This window comes from Tyto alba, unplaced genomic scaffold (genome assembly GCF_018691265.1).
Source record: "Tyto alba isolate M040663 unplaced genomic scaffold, T.alba_DEE_v4.0 Super-Scaffold_33, whole genome shotgun sequence".
NCBI lineage: Eukaryota > Metazoa > Chordata > Aves > Strigiformes > Tytonidae > Tyto > Tyto alba.
This window is the reverse complement of record NW_024881308.1, coordinates 16911705-16934626: the sequence shown is the minus strand read 5'-3', so window position 1 is coordinate 16934626 and position 22922 is coordinate 16911705. Positions and strand designations below refer to the sequence as shown.

General features: G+C 64.6%; 3 protein-coding genes across 3 annotated transcripts; 1 reads left to right on the top strand and 2 right to left on the bottom strand.

The window, feature by feature from the left end:
• Positions 1–2969: 2969 nt before the first annotated feature.
• Positions 2970–6099, bottom strand: REM1 (RRAD and GEM like GTPase 1). Its single transcript, XM_042801010.1, has 4 exons — positions 5681–6099; positions 5386–5468; positions 4056–4260; positions 2970–3839 (listed from the first exon to the last, which is right to left on the bottom strand). The coding sequence occupies exons 1-4, from the start codon at positions 5994–5996 to the stop codon at positions 3562–3564; spliced, it is 882 nt and encodes a 293-aa protein (XP_042656944.1). The 5' UTR covers positions 5997–6099; the 3' UTR covers positions 2970–3561.
• Positions 6100–9024: 2925 nt separating this feature from the next.
• On the bottom strand, positions 9025–15308 carry CUNH20orf96 (chromosome unknown C20orf96 homolog). The gene is given in 12 exon segments (XM_042801304.1): positions 9025–9183; positions 9904–10022; positions 10317–10397; positions 11260–11364; positions 11487–11644; positions 12071–12170; positions 12642–12776; positions 12778–12801; positions 13372–13514; positions 13866–13983; positions 14180–14243; positions 14619–15308. Coding segments are annotated over 12 exon segments (1185 nt in total). The 5' UTR covers positions 14657–15308; the 3' UTR covers positions 9025–9083.
• A 1571-nt stretch (positions 15309–16879) lies between these two features.
• SOX12 (SRY-box transcription factor 12) lies at positions 16880–17895 on the top strand. Its single transcript, XM_042801288.1, has 2 exons — positions 16880–17251; positions 17363–17895. Exons 1-2 carry the CDS (start codon positions 16910–16912, stop codon positions 17774–17776), a joined length of 756 nt encoding a protein of 251 aa, XP_042657222.1. The 5' UTR covers positions 16880–16909; the 3' UTR covers positions 17777–17895.
• Positions 17896–22922: the final 5027 nt, after the last annotated feature.

Here is a 22922-nt window from a genome sequence, read left to right as displayed (position 1 = left end):
CCCCCAAAAATAAAAAAAAGAAAAAAAGAAAAAATTAAAAATAAATTACAAAAAAGTATAAACAATAAAAAATAAAAATAAAATTAAAAATACAAATATAAAAAATTTTTAAAATACATTTAAAAATTAAAAAATAAAATAAAATCTAAGAAATAAGAAATAAAAAAATAAAAAATAAAAAATAAAAAATAAAAAATAAAAAATAAAAAATAAAAAATAAAAAAACGGGCCGTGGGCTGCGCTCCGGTGCTGGTGGAGCGGCCCCCCCGCCGCCCTCCCGCGCCCCTCGGGTGCCGCAAGGTCCCGGATTTTCCCCGGTTTTATCCCGTTTTCCCAAAGTTTCCGCGGGGACGCCGTGTTGGCAAGGCGGGGGATGGGGGGGGGGGGGCGGAGCGCGGCGGCGGCGATGCCGGGCTACGGGTCAGCGGGTTCGGGAGCGGTTTCTCCCCGCCCAGACCCCGCTGGGGACGGTCCCGGGGGGCTCCTTGCGGTGGGGGGGATCGGGGCTGCCCACCCTCCTCCCCTCCCCAGCCCCAGCTTTTCCTTCCCCATTTCCCCAGGACCCCCCCCCCAGCCCACCCGCGACCGCGCTCGGGGGAAACGCCTCGTGGGCGGCCGCGAATTCTCCCCGGTGCTGGGCTGGGGCCGGGGCTCTGCCGGGAAACGGGCTGAAATGTGGGTGTTTTCCTCGGGAATATCCCTTCCCGAGCCGCTGGCAGCCTGGCTGTGCCCCCAAACCTCCTCCTCCTCCTCCCCAGTGCCGGTGCTGCGCGTCCCCATCGCCCTCGCCGGGGCGAGGAGCAACGACACCGGCGAAGATAAAGATAAACTGATGCTGCCCCGCGCTTAGATCTGAGCCGTGGGCAGGGGAAGGGAGCACAGCAGGGATTAAAAAGCAGGTTTCTAATGTTTTTTAGAATGTTTTCCTCTTTTATTATTTTTTTTTTTTTTTTTTTTTTTTTTTTTTTTTTAAATCTATTTCTGGACCGGGGGTGATTCATAGTTTCGTGTTTCAGGCGGAGGGCAGACGCACGGGCCTCCCGGGAGCCCTTCTCCGTGGGGCTGGCCCCCTGCCCTCTCCCCCCACTGATTGCCCCGCTGAGGAGGAGGACGGGCAGCAGTGGGCAGCCACGCAGGCAGCGCACCCACCCACCCCGGATCGACCCCCCCACCCAGCCCCTTGCAGACCCTTTTGGGTGCCCACCCGCCCCCTCAGCCCCACCTTGGCTTGGGAGCTGTTGATGAAGGGCGACGCTTCCCCTCCCTGCCTCCCCCCCTCCCCACTGCTGGTGGCGGATGGGGGGGGGACCAGGGGGCTCGTGGGGGGCAGGCGAGGGGTCTGGAGGAGGAGGGGGCAGTGGTTGGGGTCAGCATCCACCTCCGTGTGCCGTGGGGTCCAGCCGTGGATCTGGCTCGGCCCCGGCGCTCGGTGCGGTGTTGCCGGGTGGGAGCGGGTTTTGCCGCTGGGACGTCCCTGTGCACGGACTGAGGAAACTGAGCCAAAAAAAAAAAAAAAATAAAAAAATAAAAAAAAAGTAGTCACGTCTCCACAGCCTGTTTGAGCGGGGCTGGGGCAGCCTGTGAGGTCCCTTGTCACCGGGGTTGGGGGGGGGGAGCAGAACTGGGACTGGCGGCACTGGGAGGGGGGGATGGCACAGGGGCAAATGGAGCTGGGGAGCAGGTGGGACTGGGGGAGATGCACTGGGGCTGATGGGCAGCCAGGGACGGAGGGCACTGGGAGGGAGGGCGCTGGGATGGCCCCAGCCCTACCTGCCCCAGGTGTGGGCCCAACTGGGGGCCGCAGGCAGCCCCCAGCCCCCCCTGCCAGTGCCTCCTCCTTCCTTCCTCCCTCCGTTTCCCAGCGCCTGCTGTGGCCCCCCCTTGGCCTCTCCTCCCACCCTCCAGCACGGCCGCATTTTTCTGCATTTGAGCTCATTCTTTCCACTCCCCATTCCGCCGGCTGCCAACTTTCCATCCCGTGGGCCCCCCCCTCCCCGCCTCCCGCCGCAGGGAAACGCCGGCTGCAGCTGCGAGAGGAACGGGCGGCAGCCGGGAGCCCCCCCCCCCCCACTCGCCCCCGGCCCCGCTGTGGCTGATGCCATGTGAACTGCAGCATCACGTCCAGCAGCACCGGGAACCGGGGAGCATCGGGCACCAAGGAGCGCGGGGAAAAGCCTGGGCACGCTTCCCTGGTCCTGGGGACAGAGCCGGCAGGGAGAAACCCTCGCTAGGGTCTGCACCTGTGGAGAGACTGTTTTCCCACAGGGCGCTGCCCCCAAATCTGTGTCCCCCTTTGCGCCGGTGACCCCCTCTCCGGCTGCGCCAGCCCCGGCCGGCGGCTCCCCACGCTCGAGCCGCGGAGCGAGCGGAAACTCCCGACCTGACCCGGGGGAGAGAGGGCACCCGCTGATCCTCCCTGGCACCAGGCCCGGGGCTGCTGAGCAGGCTACCCCGCGGCGTCCCGGCTGCTCGCCGGCAGCACTGCCTAAAAACAACCGGCGGAGCCCACGCGGCTCCAGCATTGCCTCTCCGGGTGCCCGGGGTCACTCGCTGCTTGCTGCAGCCAAGCACATCCCTCCCGGGCTGTGCCGCGCTCCGGCCCGGTGCCACACCGCTCGGCTCCGGCTTCCCTGCCCCTTCCCCAGGGCACCAGGAGCTGCCACGGAGCTCAGGGGCTTGAAAACTGCACCTCGACACAGCTCATCCCTTCCCCGAGGCTTTTCCAGAGCTGGCCGGGAGGTGCAGGGGGGCTGGGGGTTTCTGTCAGCGCAGGGGATGATGCTGTGACCGCCGGGTGAGGAATTGGGATTTCCAGGGAGGCTCTCCCTGCCCCGAGATGTTTCAGCTGGTGAAGATGGAGCCTGCCGAGGCCTGGCCGGAGCAGGAGACAGGTCCTCTGCAAGGAACAGGGCTTGAATCACAGCTCCGGGATGCAGCTTCCCACAGCGGGGACCCAGCAGAGACCAGCACCTCCTTGATGCGGTTTATTCTACAGATCGGGGCTTTTTCCCATTGCACCGGTACAGACAGCAGAAAAATCTCAGCCTGAGAAACTCTGGTGCCAGGGAGATGTGGCACAAAGCCCTGGTGCGGAGGGGCCGGGGGTGCCAGGCGATGTTGCCGGTGCTCCCCCAACCCCTCTCCCCAGCCTGGCTCTGGGAGGTCCTCGAGATGGACACCACCTTGGCCGGTCCCTGCTGCCCTGCCAAGGACGGGCACCACCAGTGGAACCACTGCCACGCTCCCGGCAGCCTCCAGCCCTCAGGCAGCCCCGCACCAGGGCACGGCTAATCCGGGATCCCACCACCCCAAATGCAGGTGCCCGTCCCACCTGCTCCACGGGTGCAGCCCAAGGGACCCAGCCCCACTTGTCCCCCCATTCTGGAGGGGAAGCGGCCGGATCCAGGGCACCCCAGGCATCCCTCAGCACTGGTTAAAACAGCTCCACGTCCTCAGCATCGCTCCGGCCCTGTCAGGGCTCCCGGCAGAGCCACCGGCCACGCTGCTGGCAGAGAGGAGCGTCCCAACCCATGTGCGCGGAAGGACGGACGGCGGCAGCTCTCAGAGCACGGACAGGTCGTGGCAGGACTTGGAGCGGACTTTGAGGGCCACTTTGCTGCTGTTCCTGGCTACCAGCCTGTCGAGGAAGCGCCGGGCTCTCTTGGTGAGGCTCTCCTTGCGCTTCTGGCCAGGCGCGGGGCACGCGCGGGACTCCTTGCCCCCGCGGCGCAGGCGGATCTGCCGCACCACCCCCTCGAAGAGCTCGGCCACGTTGTGCTGCAGAGCCGCCGACGTCTCGATGAACTTGCAGTCGAACACCACGGCGCAGGCACGGCCCTCTACAAGGGAAAGGCAAGAGGGGGGACACACACGCACACGGCCCCGCTGGCACCCGGGGCGCTGGGGGACAGGCGCTGCCACATGCGGGTCCAGCGGCAAGGGGACAGACGTGGGGGAAGCGGCTGGGCAGGGAGCCCGGGCACAAAGCCCCCTTTTGGGGGGGGGGGGGGAGGGGTCCCCACCAGCCAGATCGCAGCCCCCTCACCACCGCTCACCTTCAACGGAGACCTCGCGGCACCGCACCAGGTCGGTTTTGTTCCCCACCAGGATGATGGGGATGTCCTCGGCCTGCCGCGCGCGGCGCAGCTGGATGCGCAGCTCCGAGGCGCTCTCAAAGCTGCCGCGGTCGGTGATGGAGTAGACGATGACGTAGGCGTTGCCCACCTGCAGGCACTGGTTGCGGCGCCGGCTCTCCTCACCCTGCCATCCCACGGGGAACGAGATGTCACCACGGGGAACAAGATGTCCCTGCTCTGCAGGGGCTCCTGGCAGCCCTGACCACTGCCGGGGGACAGCAGAGCACCCCGGCACCGTTGGCGCCTGCCAGGGCACCCCACCAGCCCCTGCGTCGTGGGGAGCAGACATGTAGCCCCATTAATCAAATGTTCTTGATTTTGGGGGGTGTTTGAGAGTTTCCTCCTCCGTGAGCAACGGAGGGGGGCTGTGGGCTCAGCTTGGCTCGGGGGGCTGATGCTGCACCTCCCAGAGCCGCCCTTGGACACACAATGCCAGTGTCGTGGGCGCCACGCCCTGCGTGAACCAGGCACCAGTGGGATTAAGCTATAATGGAAATAAAGGGCCGGTGCCGGGGCGTTCTGGTGCCGGGGCGCCTCAGGACAGCGCAAGCTGGATGTGGAAAATACAGCCCTGGCCCACGCGGGTGCTGTGCCCACGTTCGCAGCCCGAGCACCGGCTCCGTCCCCGCTCCCGGGGACCGGTCGCTGGCCGGTGGCACCAGCAGGAACGCAGGGTCCGGCACTGAGGGAGGCAAGGGGGGGGGTTTTTTCGAGGGAGGCGGTGACAGCGGTGCTGGCATCGCTGCCCAGGAGATGCCTCTGTGCGCTGGGGAAGGAATGCCCTATGCCAGGCTCTCGGGGCCACCGCTCTCCCTGCTTAAGCACGTGTCCTGGCTGGCGGCACCACCTCACGTGGATTTGCCCGGTCGGCTCCTTCAGCCCCAAAGCATTTCCGTGCATTTCGGAGCAGGCTGGCACTACGCTCCTCCTCCCCAACACCCCCTCGTGCAAGGGGCACCCCGTGCCCACACCGCTGCTCCTGCAACACGTGGTGCCAGGCCACGAGAGCCCTCACCAGTGAAAACACGGTGGGCAGCCTCCCACGCCGGGGGGAAAGCAGACAAAGAGCCAGTCGGAGAGGTGCCCCCAACCCCTGTCTTGCCCAGTGTGCGTGTCCCGCTCCACAGTGAGCCCCGGGCACAGATGGAAAAGCCCCAGGGAGCTTCACGGAGATCAGAGGCCCCGAAGCAGCAGCAGTGCCCACACAATGTCCCCCCCAGGTATGTCCCCGCAGCCCCCAGCCCCGTACCGGCTGCTCGGGCTCCCAGGTGTCCATCACCAGCAGCGTGGTCTCCTCGCCATCCACGGACAGCGTGCACTTGTAGGTGGCCTCTGCAAGACACAGGGAGAGGCCGATCGGCGCGGCGTTACCCCGGTAGTTGAGGCTCAGCCCCGGTGCCGGGCTCCTCACCGCCTCGCACACGGGTTTTCCCCATCACGGGGCCGTCCACGCAGCCCGGACACAAGCGGCCTCCCCGCCACCTCCTCCAGGCCCTGGCGGTGGGTGAGGGGGGCCCCAACCAGCCCCCCCACCAGGCACCCACCTCCGTGCTGCTCCAGCAGGTCCCGCTCCTGGATGCCGGTGAAGAGGTTGACCAAGCTGGTTTTGCCCACGCCGGGGTCACCCAGCAGCACCACGCGGTACAGGGGCTCCCAGGAGCCGGAGGAGCCCGAGGAGTCGGAGGACCAGCTGCCCCGGGGTGCTGCAGCCCTGCTGCCCGGCTCAGACGCAGAGTGACCGAGCTGGGGGTGGCAGGGGTCACCCCGAGACGTGGCACCCAGCACCCCCGCCCGCGGGAGAGGGGTGCTGGCCCTCCTCCGCAGCGGGCTCTTGCTCCCACGCTGCGTGTTCAGGGTCATCTGCGGGGCTGGGAGAGGCCGCCCCGAGAGCCCCCGGCCGCGTCCGTCCCTCCCGGTGTCGTTCCCGGTGCCCGTCCGAGCTGACGGTAGTCGGGGCTCAACTTTCCCCGGGACAGGCTCGCCGCTGCCCGGCCCGGGCTTTAAACCCCGGGAGGTGGAGCCCCTCGCCGCGTCCCTCCCCCGCCGGACACACCCCCGCCCGCACCGGCCCCGGTCCCGGCCGCCCTCTCCGGTCCCCGAGGTCCCCGCGGGGCTCCCGGTGCCGGGGCACAGCGCGTTCCTCCCGCGGGGCGCGTCCCCCCCTCGATCCCCGGGGAGCAGCGGGGGATGCTCCGGCGGCGCCGCTGCGGGATGCGCTGCCGCGGGTGGAAGAATCCACCACACACCCCGTCCTGCGTGGGGCACGGTTTCCCCCCCCTCCCCGGTGCCCCGGCCCGGCTCCATCTCGCGGCGGCGCGGAGCAGCGCACGGCCCCGCCGCTTCGCCAAGTAAGGAGCGAACCGAGCCCGGGCCTGCCCGGTGCCCGGGGAGGGGAGCCGGGCTCTGCCGGGACCCTGGAGCCCCGCTCGGCCCGGGGCCGCAGCGCCGTCGCCAAGAGCCGGGGGATGGAAAAGCACGGCCGGCCGGGAGGGAACAGGATCTGGTTTTATCTGAAGCCACCGGTCAGCCCGGACCCGTGCGGGTGCTGCGGCACCGCACCGAACCGCCCGAGCACCGGCACCGCTCTGACCCTGCGCTGGGACACCCGCCTGTCCCACACTGGGATGTACTGGCGGGGCCTCGTGGCACCAGGGCCACCCCTCACGGAGACCGGTTTCAGCTCCAACCCCTCTGGCGTTATCCTAACGCCTTTACTGCACCGTATAACCACACCGGGAGCCCCCAGGGCAGCTGGGATGGAGGAATGCTGAGCGCTGGGCAAGGGGTCTGCGAGCATCAGCTGAGCCGCGTCCCCTCGGCGGGGAGGCTGAGCACCACCTCGGTGTCCGGTGAGCACCTGAGAGAGAGAGGAGAGTTAAGAGGTGGAAAGCAAAGAGCAGGAATAAAGGCGCCGTGCTTCAGCCGGTTCGGTGCGAGGAGGAGGAGGAGAAGCTCCGCGCAGCCCGCTCGGAGCTCGGTGGTGTCCTGACCCCTGCACGGCAGCCCTGTCATCAGAGGGCACTGCCTTGGGTTAGCCGTGCCACCTTCTCCGTGTCCCCAGGGTCCGGGACTAGCTTTCGGTGGGGACAGCCCAGACACTCGTTTGGGGACACAGGACAGAGCAAGCAGCTGGAGGAGCGAGGCGAAAAAAACCCTTTAAAACCAGATGAGGATGGTTGTGCACAGCCCCTGTTCGGCACAAACAAGAGCCCGGCCCAACCTCCAGCTCACCCCAGCATTATTTTGGTTTTTGGCTCGCCTTGCGTGGTCTAACCCGGCCACTAACTTCTGCCTAACAAAAGAAATCAGCTCCAAACCGAAGCCCTGCTCTGCAGTCCCATCATAGACCTGCTCGCGCCTGCGAGGCAGGCTCGGTGCTCGCTGGCCTTCCCGGAGAGGCAGAGCCAGGTGTAACCCCCGCAGCTCTGAGCGGGAGAAGGAATGACATTAGCTGCCCCTCACTGTCCATCCCAAAAGACAAAGAGAAGCAGAGAAAGCCCGTCGGAGCAGCCAGGTACATCTGCTCTCTTGCAGAGAGGGGACAAGCGCAGGGAGCTGGGCTTGCTCAGAGCTGCGCTCATCCGTCTTGGTCCGGGACAAACTGCGCATCCAGTGACCCCAGCGCAGGGCTTGAGGCTGCGGTGAAATCCACCCCATGAAGCAAGAGGATTTTTAACGAGAGGAAACCGAAATGCAGACGGGAATGGATACACAAGGGGGTTACAGCTCCTCCGGGCGCTGCCAGCAGCACGCAGGGACCCAAGGAGGGCCAGCAAGAGTCCCTACGCACCCTTAGACTGCCAGGCTGAGAGCAGCTCGTGCTGGATTTTGCTCTTTCAGGAAGGAAATCCAGAGTTTGGAAACAAAGGGTTACTTAGAAAAAAACGAAGGGCTGGTGAAGCCGTGTGAAAAGTTGCAGGGAGGTCAGTGGGAAAGGGCTGAGGGACGGCGGAGAGGGCTCTGGCACGGGCTCCCGCCTGTCAGGGCGGGTAAGCACCAAATGCCTGACTTGTGATGTTACAGAAACTTTCCACTTGGGCCTTCCTGCTATTTTTAACTTTTCTCCCAGCCACCCTCAGTAACCCCAGCCCCACCAGCTGTCGAGTCTAATTAATTCCCTTTTTTTTTTTTTTTATCATTTTTTTTTTTTATTCGGAAAAAAAAAAATAAGTTGCGCTAATCCATCACGCGGCCGCTCGCCTCCCCCCCCCCCCCCCCCCCCCCGCTGTCTCCTGACACGTTCCAGGCTTTTTCCTCCTGCTCCAGCTCGTGCCTCCGCAGCGCTGCAGCCATACCTGGCTCCCAGCTAAACCCCAGGGCCCCGGAGCAGGAGATCCAGCCCCTCCTGTCCCCTGTACCACCCCCCGGGTTGCTGGGCCAGCCTCTGCTCATCCCAAGGGATGATATTTTCATGGCAAATAAGCCCGGCGTGCGCGGGAGGTGCGGGGGAGCCGAGGGGCCGGCCTGCACCTGCAGCGGCGGGATGCGCTGGGAGGGAATGACTGTGAACAGAGACGTTTCTGTGCCAAGAACAATTTGTATAGGCAGTTGCTGTAAATAAACGCGCGTACGCACGCTGCGCTGCACACAACTGCGGGTTGCAGGCTACAGCCCGCTCGAGATTTAAACACACGGGACCCGTTTTTTTCCTCCAGTTTGTACCCCTGGCCAGGGGACGACGCAGAATGCTGAGGCGCCTCGGCAGCTCTAAATCATCTGTGCTTTGTCCGGTCCCGGGCTGGACCCCGCTGCCACGGGATGAGGGGCAGCACGAGGCCTTCAGCCAGCCCTGGGTACGGTGGAAAATAGCTCGTCACAGCTGGCTGTGGGTATGCTTCAGCCCACAGACTTGGCCCGCCTGGGTCTGTCCCTGGAGAGCAGAGCCCAGTATTCCTGTGATCCAGCTGGCAGGGCCTTCTCCCCACCATCGCTAAGTGAGGGTTCACCTTACGCTTTGTAATTCTTATATCCAGTATCAGCACAGCACACAAGCAGGAGTGGGGACTCCCCACTACCTCCACTCAGGGAGTAATTAGCTACCGGAGAACTGGGACAGGGAAAGAGCAGTGAGAAAGGTAAAGTTTTGCCTTTTTGCTGCCAGCCAATGCTGCCAGTGTGGGTTTTTTGTTTGTTTGTTTGTCTTGTTTGTTTTTTTCTTTTTTTTTGTGTGTTTTGTTCTGGTTTTTGTTGTTGTTGTTGTTGTTTGGTTGGTTTGTTTTGGTTTTTTTTTTTTACATATTAGGAAAATGGCTGCCTGCCTTTGTTCTCCCAGAGCACTGGTGCCATTTCACACCACCAGCAAGGCGGCTCTCGATGGGCAGGACCTGCCTCGACAGGGATGCTCCTCGCGAGCCTGCCCCCCTCCCTCAGTTCTGTTTCCCAACCGCAGAGTGAAAACAACAATAAAGTAAGAGTCAGTGTGGGCACAAAGGTTCTGAAAAGCTCTGCCGGCCCCGCCTGCAGCCAGTGATAATCTCCACTTGCAGGCTGCACAAAGGGCAGCCCAGAACAGAGATATGATATGGCCAAGGCTCAGTATTAGAGCTGTGGCTAGTTCCTAGCTGCTCTTAGGCAAGGCCACGAGACCCTGGGGCCATCTTCCCAAGTAGAACCCAGCGTAACTGTGGGTTTATACCCCGGGCTGGGTGTGGGTTTAACAGTGATGTCTGTGGAAACAGTGGGGTAAGGTTATTAGCACTCAGTGCCTAAGAGGCTGCAGCCCCAGGCAGCAGGAAAAGGGCTGTGTGTGCCCACTGACCAGCCTTACTTCGGTCTGCGGAGAAGAACGTCAGCAAAGATCAGCTCTCGTGGGTCTCTCGCGCTCTGGCGGAGCGTCTGGATGCTTGTCTTCAGCTCGCCAATCTCCTCCTCCAGGTCCTTAATTATCTGAAGGAATGACATTCCTAAGAGTTCTTTATTTTGCAATAGAAGCAGGAGTTGAAGTTTTAGAGATTTTGCAAACAGCAGAGCTAGAAAACGTCCCTCGTGCAAGCAAGCCCCTAAGAGGCTTCCTGCAATACCTGCTGGACTCTCGAGCTCAGGATGTCCTTACAGCCCCCTGACTCCAGTGGACGTGGAAGGCAACGTACCCCACCAAGGCAGACAAAATCCTCGTGAAGGGCAAGGGCTGAGGGTGGCTGGCTCTGCTGCACTGCCCTGCTTCTTCCCCAGCTCGCTCACCTCCTTTTGCCTCAGTATTTCACGTTGCAGAACGTGATTGTTTATCACCATCTGCTTCAGGCCATCCTGGTGCAGCAACATCTTCTGTGTGGGTGAAGAGAAGAAAACCAGCTGAAGAAACTCCACAGTAACCACCAGCAGAGAACCCTGCCAGGTGCCAGTGGTGGCCGTGTCCAGATGTGACACTCTTCAGGAAAATGATTTCTGCTCGAGCGTGGTTTGGGTTCCAGCTCTAGAAAGAGACTGCCATTGAGATCGCATTATGCTTCTGAGGAATAAAAAAGATCCACCTCAGTTTCCCAGGGAAAGCTTATTAATATTGCTTGGGTAACTTGTATCACCTGTGCTTACAAATTCACCTGTAAAAGGGCACAGCAGTTCTGCATCAGAGCAGGCTGTAAATGGAGTCAGTAATAAATATTTTCTTAGTGCTCTCAAGCTGCTAACCCAGGAAAAGTGCTAAGCACATCATGGGAGCAGGAACTGTGCAACAGTTCCTCCCATTTTGGGGAAGAACAACAGCAGTCCCTGCTCTGTAGTGCATATAGTTTAATTTCCTCATGAATTTATTACAAACATATGTGCGTTGCCACAGCAGTGTCACAGCCAATTAGCGAAGCAGCTACCTAAATAATGTAATAAAACAGGGACCGTAAAAGCAGGGTGAATGTTGGGTCACTGCACACTCACCTCCACAGGGCAAACTCTCAGGAGTGAGTCGGAGAGTATTTCAGCACATCAGACTACAGCAGCAGCTCCGAAGTGCTTCCCATGTGCCCTCCCAGTGCAAACAGCTCCAGAACAGCACTGGGAGGGGAGCAGCGCTGCCCTGTCGCTCCGGGGGTGCTGGCTGCACTGTGTTATTGCTGATGGGCAATGTGTGGCAGCGCCTGCCCTGTCTCCCAGCTTCCAGCAACTCGTCCCCCTTGCTGGGGCGTCACACAAACTCCACGACTTTCTGTAATATTGCCTCTTGTTCCGCCCGTGCCTTCCCTTCCAGGTCCGCCAAGATGGCCTTCCCCATTTCTTCTGTCTTCTCGATCTCCTCCTGAGGACGGCAGGGAGCACAGAAACAACAGGAGCGTTAGGCAAGATAACCATTGTGTTCCTTCCTCCCCTGCCTGCTCCTTCCTCCCTGGCGACGCTGCAGGGAAGGAGAGGTCTCAGCACCTGCTGGTGCTTCTTGAGGCTCTGGATGCTGCGCTGCAGGAGGAGTATCTGGACAGCTTCTGCTGGAAACTGCCCATCGATGTAGGTCCGCAGGACGCCGAGCTCCTCCCGGAGAACCTCTGCCTTCGACGTGACTTCATCCAGCTGCTGCTGTAGCTCTGAAAGTCAAACCAGAAAATCTCAACCCAGGGGTTCCAGAGCTTCGCTTCTTCACTGAGCTAAGGTATCTGTCCTCCATTCGCCTGAGCCCTTCTCTCCACAGAGGTGTCACACCCTGCGGGAAGTGGGAACGGCCGCCCCCGGGGTCAGACCACCTTGACCAGATCCTGCCCCGACGGGACGGTGCAAACAGCGACCGAGGAGGCGATCCCTCCTCCCCCCCGAGCACCGGCTGCCGGCTGTCACAGGGCTCCCTCCCTCCTGACAGGCTGACGGGGAGATCATCCCCGTGGAGCACACGGGATTCATTTTCAGAAATGGAATAGTTTGCCATTTTTATAAACGGTGTCTTTAACCTAGTAAGATGAAAAGCAAAGGTAACGCGATTGTATAGACTCCATTTCATAGTAACGTGAGCAACTCACTTCCCAGATTCTTTTCCATTGTTTTTTCCATTTCCTGCAGCTCTGCCCTCGCTGTATCCAGCTGGTTCTGACAGAAGGTCTGCACCATCACCTTCACCCTCTGCCCAGGGAGAAATCCAGTCACTGCTCGTTCCACAGAGCTCTGAACCGTCCCCTTGCACCATCCCCGACCTTCCCCTCACGTGCTGCTGCCTGCGTTAGCAGCACAGAGGAATCCACCGCTGTGGCTGGTGCCAGCTCGCGCGCGGGAGCTGCTCCGGGGAGCAGAGTGGTGCTTCAGGAGCCAGCTGGAGCCAAGGACGTTATGGAAGGTTGATTTGGGCTCTTACAGGGGTGACTACTGTTGCTTGGGACTGTTACAGTCAGGGTGCTCTCAGAGATTGAACACATGGGCACAAAACAAGAGCACCTCACAGGGTCCTTGGGCACTGGAAAGCTCCCCCCAGGACTGGGGATGCTCCAGGCACACGCGGTGCGGTGGAAGGGGCCTGACCCTTCTGCGGTACTAATGACTAATGGGAAGTTCTGCATTCTGCTGAATTGAGTCTGCTGGTCAACCCTAAAACCTCACCTGAAATCCTTCATACTGCTGCAGCAGGCTCCTGGCTTGCCTGGCAGTGCTGTCATCAGTGCGCTGGATGTCCTTCCTCAGCCGGCAGTTGGTCTCTGCCAGGCGGGCACCGCGCTGCTTCAGCTCCTCAATGGCATTTTTTCTTCAGATTGGTCAGATTCTACGGCAATTTATGGATTCAAGTGTTGCAGATTCCATCAGTCCCACCTGCCCCAAGTTTTCTTAGCATCGCCTGCCGTCCCTGAGGCATTCCTGCCCCGTGGTAGCAGCAGCCTCACAGCTGAGGCACTCTGGCTTCCCCCATACAGCACACGCCTGCTCCCACGTTCCTCCTGATGAGCTGCGGGATCACCTTCTCTTTCATAACCATCTTTCACCTACTCAAAAGCTGTGGTCATGTCCTCCACCTCAACCTTCTCTTTGCTAGACTGAGAAAATCTGATACCGACAGTCTTTTCCAAAAGGTCACATTTCCTAAATCTCACCCTTCCTACCGCTACAGTCTGGACTCTCTCTTGGTTTCTCTTAATTTTTCTCGGTAGACAATATCAAGGTTAGATTTCACCAGCATTAAGCAGAGCAGCATAATTACCTCCAGTGTATTAATAAATAAACACATGCCATTTTGCAAGAGTGAGTCAGGCTGCTAGAATTTCCTCCATAAAGGCAGCCGTGGTAACTGTATGGATTTGCTACCTACAGCCCAGCACTGGGTATTTGTTGCACGTACCGTGGTAATTTTGATCTCTTCCAAGGTTTTAGCTAATTCAGCCTTCCTGAGTGCTAATTTCCTCTGAGCAAAACTTCTGTATTTCTCTTGGGATGGTGATGTCTCCGAAGGCAAGAGTGGTTTTTTACCCGGCATGAATGCCACTGGTGAAACGAAAAAGAGGCCCGTGCTTATTTCACAGCCCAGTTTCAACGCCTTGCACCTACTCTCTGCTGCCATATGTGGCTGAGGGAAATCCAAACAACCGAGAGACTGAATTCAAATCTTCTGCGGCCCCAGCAAAAGCCGCTCGCAGTTACAGCCCAGGAGCCAAGCCTACAAAGTGCTCCCTGGTCTTTTCTAGTTCTCCCCCTTTATTCTCAGCATTTCCCCTTGGGGAGTTTTCTTCTCGTGGCTTTTGCTGAACGTTTCGCAGCAGAAAGCACTGAGTTAACGTGGGAGCAGCACCAGTGGGCAGGGGCAGCAGGGTGGTGTGTAAGGGAATCTCTCCCAACCTGGCTTCTTGTTGTCCCCTTTCTTCTTCTTGTCCTCATCAGCGAGCGGTGGCAAAGTCAACCTGCGGGCTGGAGATTTCCTCCCCTCTGCTTTTGTCTTCTGCCATTTGCTGTAATCCTAAATGCAGCACGACAGTAGCACAGAAAAGACGGGGGAGTCAGGGGAGGTTTGGGCGCAGAGACGCCTCTGATGTGACCCCACAGTTCCGATGCCCCTCCACAACCCCTCTGGGGCTTCCAGGTGTCCCTTTGCCAGCCTGGAGCAGCGGATCCCACTGTGAGGGTCACAAACCCGGCGGGAACGGGACGCTTACCGTTCTCTTGAACTCTTCCCCGACCGTGGGCACCGGGCCCTGGGCATCCATCTCCGCCCAGGCTCTGGGTGGCAGCGCTGAGGAGGCCGAGCCCCACGGAGAAGCACCCGTGGGTGCAAAGGCAGAGCAGGGAGGCAGCGATAGCCCCTGGGCTATGGCACCTTAGTGAACCCCATCTTCCTCTGCCTCCCCATGCCCCACGGGGAGCACCCTGCCCCACGGGGAACCCCCAGCCCACCCCCTGCCCCACGGGAAGCCCCTCTGCCCATCCTCGATGGGGAGACCCCCCCTGCCCCGATCCTTTGTCCCACTGGGAGCCCCTCTGCACCCCGGGGATTCCCCCTCTTTGCCACGCCCCCCCCGCCATCCCCCGGGGACCCCCAAATACCCCACGGTTCCCCGGAGACACACACATCCCCCCCCCCCCCCCTCCCCGTACCCCGCGTCCCCGTGTCCCGGCCCCGGGCCGGTTTCCATGGCAACAGCGGGCGGGTACAGAGACAGGGCGGGGCCCGCGCTCGCGGGAGGGGCGCCCCCTGCCGGCCCCGCCCCGGCGCCGCACGGCAGGAGCCCGGGATCCACCGGGACCCACCGGGTCGCGGTCTGCGTGCCCGGGCCCGGTGGGAGCTGGGCCAGGCCGGCCCTGTGCGGGACGGGGCCTCGGCTGCTCGCCGGGCGGCTGGGGCCGGGAGGGAGCAGAGCCCGCGGCGGCCGCCCCGGGGAAAGGGGGTGGGGAGGGAACGGCCGAGCAAGCGCCCGGTGCCGGGATCGAATGGGAGCGGAGCGGGGGGTGCCCGGTGCCGCGCATGGCGTCCCAGCCGCACCGAGCGGGAACGGCTCGGGCAGGCGCCGCCCGCAGGCCCCGTTGCAAGGGCTCAGCGCGACGGGGAGGCGGCGGTGGAGGTCTGTGTGGTGATCCCCGGGCCAAACGGGGCTCCGGGAGGGCCGGGCTCGGTCCCGGGGCAGGCCGCAGCGCCCGGGGTAGGCCACGACCGGCGGCTCGGGTCCCCTGTTACCACGGCAACAGGCGGCGGCGGCGGCAGCCAATGGGAGCGCGTCCTTGCGGAGCCAGCCAATGGGCGCGGCCTCTGGCGGGGCTGCCCCGCGGTCTCCGGGGCAACAGGGGCCGCCGCTGCCACCGCGCCATTGGCGGGCCCGCCGAGGGGGCGGGGCCTGTCCGGGAGGGGCGGGGCCGGGCGGCGCCGCGGCGGCGGCGGGGGATGGGGGGCGGGGGGGGGGAGGCACAAGGCCCCACTCGTGGCGCCGGGGGAACCGCGTGGGCGGCCCCGTGGGCTGCGAATTCCCCACCCGGCAGCCCCCACCGGGATCCCCGCGGGCGGGGAAGGGAGCGGGGTCAACCCCGGAGACCGGTGGCCCGGCAAGGGCGGGGTCCCGGAGCAGCGTCCCGGGGGGATGCTCAGCGTCCCCACCGGGCAGAGCCGTGCCCGGGCCGCGGGGCGGGGTTCCCGGGGCTGCCCATGTGTGGGTGTAGGGATCACCGGGGGGCGCCCAGACCGGGGGAGCGGCGGGTACCGGCAGCGGTTAGAGCATCCCCGGGTGGGCACCGGAGGGCACGGGGTGGTGGGGGGGGTGTGCGCAGGTCCGGGGTACCGGGATGCTCGTGTGAAGGTACCGGGGGTGCTGTGCTGCTCAGGTGGGGGTACCGGGGGGGGTACCGGGGCGTGCCGCCCTGCCATTCTCTCCAGCAACCCCTCTCCGGCGGGCGCCCATTGGCGGAGCCCGGTGTCCCCCCCCCGCCCCGCGGCCAATGGGCCGGTGGGGGCGGTGCCTCCCATTGACAGAACCGGCGCGGCGGTGTTTACCGGGGGCGGCGCGGGGGCGGAGCGGCGGCCGCTATAAGAACGGCACCGGGGGGGCGTGCGGCTCCCGGGCTGCCCGCACCGCCCCCCCCCACGCACCCCCCGCCCCGACCCGCCGCAGCGGCGGCCCCGCACCGCACCCGAACGGAACATCCACCGACTCAACCCGGGGAGCATCCCCAGAACGGAACGGGGCGGGGTGGGGCGGAGCATCCCGGAGCATCCCCGGGGCCGGTATCGAGCATCCCCGCGCATCCCCGGACAGGTGCGGAGCATCCCCGAGCACCTTCGAAGCGGCGCGGAGCATCCCCGCGGACCGGCGCGGAGCATCCCCGAGCACCCGCGGACCGGTGCGGAGCATCCCCGCGGACCGGTGCGGAGCATCCCCGCGGACCGGCGCGGAGCATCCCCGAGCACCCGCGGACCGGTGCGGAGCATCCTCGAGCATCCCCGAAGCGGCGCGGAGCACCCCCGGGGCCGGCGCGGAGCATCCCTGAGCACCCCCGGACCGGTGCAGAGCATCCCGGAGCATCCCCGGACCGGTGCGGAGCACCCCGGCGCCGGTACAGAGCATCCCCGAGCATCCCGACGCCGGTTCAGAGGATCCCCCCGGACTCAGACCGCAGTGGAGCATCCCCCGAACCGGAGATCACCGGGCCGGTCCGGGGCTCCTCCGGAACATCGCAGCGGCCGCCGCCCCGGCGGAGCCGCCCCCGCCGTGCGCCCCCGGGCCCCGGCGCGGCCCCCGGCGCCCCGCCCCGCCGCCACCGCCCGCTCCGCACAATGGGGGCGGCGCGGCGGGGCGCGTAACGGCGGGCGGGGAGGCGGCGGGCGGGGAGGAGGAAGAGGAGGAGGAGGAGGAGGCGGAGGAGGAGGAGGAGGTGGCGGCGGGGGGGTCCCGGGCCCCGGCATGGTGCAGCGCGGCACACGGGGCCGGGGCGCGGAGGCTCGTCGGGAGCCCTGCGCCCCGCTGCCCACTCGTGACGCCGAACCCGCCTGGTGCAAGACGCCGAGCGGGCACATCAAGCGGCCGATGAACGCCTTCATGGTGTGGTCGCAGCACGAGCGCCGCAAGATCATGGACCAGTGGCCCGACATGCACAACGCCGAGATCTCCAAGCGCCTGGGCCGGCGTTGGCAGCTCCTCCACGACTCCGAGAAAATCCCTTTTGTCAAGGAGGCCGAGCGCCTGCGCCTCAAGCACATGGCCGACTACCCCGACTACAAGTACCGGCCTCGGAAAAAGGGCAAGGTGGGCACCGGCGCGGCCCGCCCGCGCCTCCCGGTGAAGATCAAACCCTCCGTGCTGGGCCGCGTCTCTGCCGGCCGCAGGCAGCCCGCCAAGCCCCCCGCCACCCCGCAGGAGCCCGCACCGGAGGCACCCGGTGACGACAGCCCCGCGGCACCCACCGGCGAGCGTGACCCCCGGGAGCTCCCCGCGCCTCCGAGCCCCGTCGCCGCCTGCCCCGAGCCGGGGAGCTCCCCCGAAAGCGGGTCCCCCTCTCCCATGTCAGCCGGGTCCCCTCCCTCCTCTTCCTCCAGCTCCTCCGATGAGGAGCTGGAGGAAGAGCTGCTGGGGGTCGTGCCCGGGCGGGCCCCCGCCGGTGCCGCCTGCGGTGCCCTGGACTGGTCCGTCTTCGACAAGGACCATGATCTCTTCCCCCGGGGAGGCTCCTCGCACTTCGAGTTCCCGGACTATTGCACGCCCGAGGTGACGGAGATGATCGCGGGGGACTGGCTCATGTCCAGCATCTCGGACTTGGTCTTTACCTACTGAGTCCCACGCTCTGCAGGTAACGCTCTTTTCTTTTTCCACAATCAGGTCGTATCAAAAAAAAAAAAAAAAAAAAAAACAAAACAACAAACAAACAAAAAAAAAACAACAAAAAACAAACCCAACAAACCAACCCCACAACAAAAAAAAAAAAAGCAGAAAGGAAAAAAAAAAAAAAAAAAACAACAAACAACAAACTAACCGAAACCAGCTGTTTACATGCAGGAATCAGGTATTTTGCCTTGAAGCCGCTGGAAGGCAGAGCTCCCTGCTCACCCCACCCCCCCCAGCACACACCCGCTCCTCGTCCGTCCGTCTGTCCGGCCTTGCGACCGCAGGACGCGGGGCTGACCGCCGCGGTTATTTGCCTACGAAACGCGAGCGTCTAATCGGGTTTTCATTGTCGGCGCCCGGCCCCTTCCCCCAGCCGGCCAGGGCTGCTCCCGTGTGCCCTCCCGCTCTCCGGGCAGCGGGAGCCCCGGTGCCCACCCCACCCTCCCCGTTCCTCGGGGAATGGCCGATTCCTTTTGCTTTTTTGACTGCATTTTAAAGCACGGCTTCGATTTTTCTCCTCTTCCTTGTAGCAGCCCTTGGGGAGGGATGGAAGAGCCGCGCGGAGCCCTCCTCGCCTGACGCCCCGTCTCACGGGGGGGGTCCCAGACTCCCCATCTTGGGGGGGTCTCCGGCTTTGGGGGTTCGGTGTCCCCCAAGACGGGCTCTTTCCCTGCGGCGCCCGCTCCCCCGCCGCTCGCTTTGGGAAGAGCGAAGTTGAACGCACGTGATGCGCACGTGGACGCGGGAGGCTGTGTTGTTCCTCTCGCCAGGCGGTTGTGTGGGGGGAGACCATGCCCGGAATCGCCCCAAACTCCGGCGGGGGTGAGCCCCCCCCCCCGAAGCAGCCAGCCCCTGTTTCAGCCTTGGGCCTGACACCCACGCAGGACCCGCTCTGGAGCCAGGTCCCACCGCGCCCGGCCGCGGTGGGTGCTGCTGCCGGGGTGGCCGGGCGCTGGGCAGGGATGCTGCGGGAAATCCGCCTTAAGCAGCACCCCCCCCCCCCCTAAAAAACGGGGCCGGGAACGGCGGCAGCCGACTCGGGTGGGCACGCGGGGTGTGGGCGATGCTCCGGCGTGGAGAACGCCGCAGCCGTTCCTCCAGCCGGGATTTTCTTTGCTTTTCCTTATGGCTACTTCCCGCGACGAGCCGCCGCCTCCCGCTGCCGGGGTGCACGTGGCTGCAGCGTTTGTGGGGCGGGGGGCTGCGCTCGGGTCCAGCGGCCGTGGCGTGTGGGGTGCCGGTGGGGACCCCGGCCACCCCCCCGGGGGACCCAGGGGAGCTGCACTGGGCTGGGCAGGGTCGGCTGCTCGAAGCGTCGCCCACGGTTCCCCGGGGGCTTTGGGTGTGGGGGGAGCCCCTCTGACCCTTCTTGGGTGCTGGGGCACCCACTCCCCGGGGCTCCGCCTTCCCGTTTTGGGGGGGCTCCTCCGGTGGCAGGCTGCCCCGTGCCTGCCCATCGCTGTGGGGCTGGAGTTGTGACCAGGGGAAGGGCATCCCCCTCCCCGCCACCCCCGGGGACCCGGTGTCCCCCCAGGGTGACTCGGAGCTGAGGAGGGGGGGGGACCTGCCCGGCCCCCACTGCCAGGGGTGCCGGTGGCCCTGGCCGAGCCGCGGGGACGGTCACGGCGGCACAGGGACGTGCTGAGGTGTGTCCTCGGGCCCTGGGCAGGGATGCTCGGTGTCCCCCGGTGCGGGTGATCTCGGGGTCCCCTCGAGGCGCCCCCCCCCCACCCCCCCGACGGCCACCCCTCGCGTTGTAGATGTGTCGGTGTGTAGCGGTAGCTGTGCGCGTGTCGGCGTTGCGTTAGCCACGGTGTTTCAGTAGCCCCCGGTGCCGGTGCCAGCCTGCGGAGACAGGCGGGTGTCGCGCATCAGACACGTGTTCCCCGTACAGAGCGTGTCCCCGTTCCTTCCCCCCCCTACCCCCCAAATCCCACCCCCCCCCCACCCCGAGGCCATTCCCCACAGGACCCAGCCCCACCCAAGCTGGAAAAGCCAAAAAAGCGCCGGGCCTGCCTGCTCCTCCCCGGGCAGCCCCACCCAGGGGGAACCCCAAGCTCCCTCCCACGCGTGAGCCGGGTTTGGGGGTTCCCGTGGGGGGGTGGGGTGGGGGTGGGGGGTGTCTCGTGGCCCCAGGGCTCTCCGACGCGCACAGATCTCACCCAGCACCTCGGTGCCTTCTCGGGGTGCGTGGCCGCCCCAGGTCGTGGCCGGGGGCACCCACTCAGGGGGGAAGCCAAAGCCCCCCCCACACACACACTCCAACAAATACCAGCAGGGCCTGAAGCCACGGTGAGGGTCTCCTGCGTGTGCTCTGCCAGCCCTGCAGCTCGGGGCTGCGTCTCCTGTTCGCGGCGGGGACACGGGTGGCCCGGTGATCCCCCGCGCTTGGTGCATCACCCGAGGGGTGCTCCCCCCCCCCCCCCCCCCCCCCAGCCCCACGGACTGTCAGGCGAAACGTTTCCTCAGGAGCAGGTTCTGGGTCAGCACCAGAACCGGAGCCAGAGCCGGGGTGTCGTCCCCCCTCCGCCCCTCAAAACCCCGGCTGCAAGCACAACACCATCCGCTTCGTGTCCCCCCCCCCCCCCCAAATCCCCCCCCATCCCCCCCCCCTCCCGCCCCCTCCTCCCGACTCACTGGGTGTGTTTGTCAGGGGAGAACCGTTGTGGACAGTGGTGGATTTTTCTGTGCCGTGTGGTTGTAGTGCTTAGAGACCCCCCCCCCCCGACCCCGCTCCAATCCCAGACTCCCCCCCCAAACCCCCCCTTTCCCCCCCTGCAGCGTGCAGCCCCCTCCCGCTGCGCCCCCCCCCCCCCCCCCCCCCCCCCCAACCACCTCCCCGCTGCCCGGTGCTGGCTGGCCTGCGTGTGCGAGCGTGTGTGCGTGCGCGTGCGACATCCCGGCATCACTAGAGACAAAGCGAATAATAATAAATAATAATAATAATAATAATAATAATAAATGAATAATAAAAAAAATAAACCAAACCTCTCTCAGGAAGAAGCCGCCCCGGCGGCGGCCAAGCGGGCCGGGGGCCCCCGGGGCTGGCGGGGCCCCCGCGCAGCCTGCGGACGGGCGCCAGCGCTCGGGGTCACCTTTGTAGCGTCGTGTTAGTGAAGGGTTCCTGTAGCTGTTGTCTTGGAGAAATAGGTTTTTTTTGGTTTTTTTTTGTGTTTTTTTTTTTTTTTTTTTTTTTCAGGCGAGGGGCACCCCCGGCCCCCGGCTCAGCCCCGGGGGGTGTGGGGGGGTGTGGGGGGTGTCTCCGGCCCCGCAGCCGCTCGGCTCGCGGTTATCCTGGCTGTTGTGATTATGGAATAAAGTGTGTTGGTCTGCTGGCCGCGGCTCCGGCTGCTCCTGCGCCGTGTGGCTCCCTCCCGGCTGGACGGGGGGGGTCCCCAGGGGGACAAGGGGGTGCCCAGGGGGACAAAGGGGTCCCCAGGGGGACGGGGGGAGGTCCCCAGGGGGACAAGGGGGTCCCCAGGGGGATGGGGGGGTTTGCAGAAGGATGGGGGGGGTCCCCAGGGAGATTGGGGGGGTGTTGCAGGGGGGATGTGGGGTTCACAGTGGGATGGGGGGGTCCCCAGGGGGACGGGGGGGGGTCCCCAGGGGGACAAGGGGGTGCCCAGGGGGATGCGGGGGTTTGCAGGGGGCTGGGGGGGGGTCCCCAGGGAGATTGGGGCGGGTGTTGCAGGGGGGATGTGGGGTTCACAGTGGGATGGGGGGGGGGCCCCAGGGAGATGGGGGGGTCCCCAAGGGGATGGGGGGGGTCCTCAGAGGGGTTGCGGGGTCCCCAGGGAGATGGGGGGTTCACAAGGGACAAGGGGTCCCCAGGGTCCAGCATCCCACTCCCGGGCACATCAGCTCCCACCTTGGTCCGTGGAGTACAGCCCCCCCCCCCCCACCACCACCACGGGGCCCCACTCCGATCCCTGGGTCTCGTGGGCTCCCACGTGGGGCATCCCCTGGGGAGGGTTCACCCGCAGCGGGTGGAGTGGGCTGGGTGTCCCGGGGGAGCGGTGCCACGCTGCTGGGTGTGGGGGGGTATGGGGGGGGGTATGGGAGGGGGGGGTTGTGTGTGGGTGCGCACACGTCTGTGCGTGGGTGTGCGTGTCCCTGCACGCGTGCACCCCCCGAGCGCGCCGGCTGCCCCTGTGCGCCCGGCCGGCGCGCGTGGGGCGAGGAGGCACAGCGCGTGCGCGCACACACGTGTGCCGTGCACGCGTGTCGGCCGTGCACGAGTGTGCGGTGCCCGCCCCCCGCGCACACGCAGCCCCGCGGCACCGTCAGCCCCACCCGTGACGGGGGTGGGGGTGGGGTGGGCTCTAATCCAGCCCCGCAGGAGGGTCCGGGGTGGGGGGGGCCGGCCACGCGCCGCTTGCGTCACTCCTCCCCCCCTCCGGAGCTGTTGCCATGGCAACAAGGGGAGCCCGGAGCATCTCGGGCGATGGGGACGGCGCTGTCCCCGCGGGGGTGTGATGGGGGGACGAGGAGGGTGTGGGGCCGGGCTCCGTGTCACGCGTGGCGGCTGCACGTAGCATCTCGCCGGCTCCGCGCAGCGGGGAGCCACTCGGGCCAGGCATGGGCCCCCCCTCTCCTCTCCTCCCCCTCCAATCCCGCCCCCCTCCAAGCCTCCTGCGTGGGGGGGTGGTTGCCCACCCGTGGACGGTGCCGTGGGATCCCTCCCGGACACAAGGACAGCAGCGGGACCGCTGTTGGTGGCAGCACTGGGATGGGGAGGGACGCGCTAAGGCGTCTGCCCCCCCCCACCCCCCCAGGGGTAAGTGGGGAGAAAAAAGGGGGGGGGGGCAGGAGTGTGTGGGGGAGTGACACCCCCCCCCCCCCTCCGTGTCCCCCCCCCCCACACCCCTGCATGTAAGGAGGGGTGGAGGGACAAGCGTGTCCCCAATTCTGGGGCCACCCAGGCTGGTGCTGTGCGTGGGGGGGGCACCGCTGGCCCCACGGGCAGCACGTTCCCCCCGCGAGGCCTTTGTTCAGCGCCACGGCCGGCACCGAAAGGGTCCTGTCCCCCCCCCCCAACCCCCCCCCCCCACCTCCCAGACTGACATTTCCACGCATCCCCACGCACACAACCTGG

Excerpts from the sequence above, each read along its gene's own strand:
- SOX12 (XM_042801288.1), top strand. The coding sequence starts at position 16,910 with ATGGTGCAGCGCGGCACACGGGGCCGGGGCGCGGAGGCTCGTCGGGAG. Across the intron at positions 17,252-17,362 it reads GGCCTCGGAAAAAGGGCAAG|GAGCCCGCACCGGAGGCACC; the intron begins GTGGGCACCGGC and ends GCCACCCCGCAG.
- REM1 (XM_042801010.1), bottom strand. The coding sequence starts at position 5,996 with ATGACCCTGAACACGCAGCGTGGGAGCAAGAGCCCGCTGCGGAGGAGG. Across the intron at positions 4,261-5,385 it reads CCTGGGAGCCCGAGCAGCCG|GGTGAGGAGAGCCGGCGCCG; the intron begins GTACGGGGCTGG and ends GTGGGATGGCAG. Across the intron at positions 3,840-4,055 it reads CCGCGAGGTCTCCGTTGAAG|AGGGCCGTGCCTGCGCCGTG; the intron begins GTGAGCGGTGGT and ends TTTCCCTTGTAG.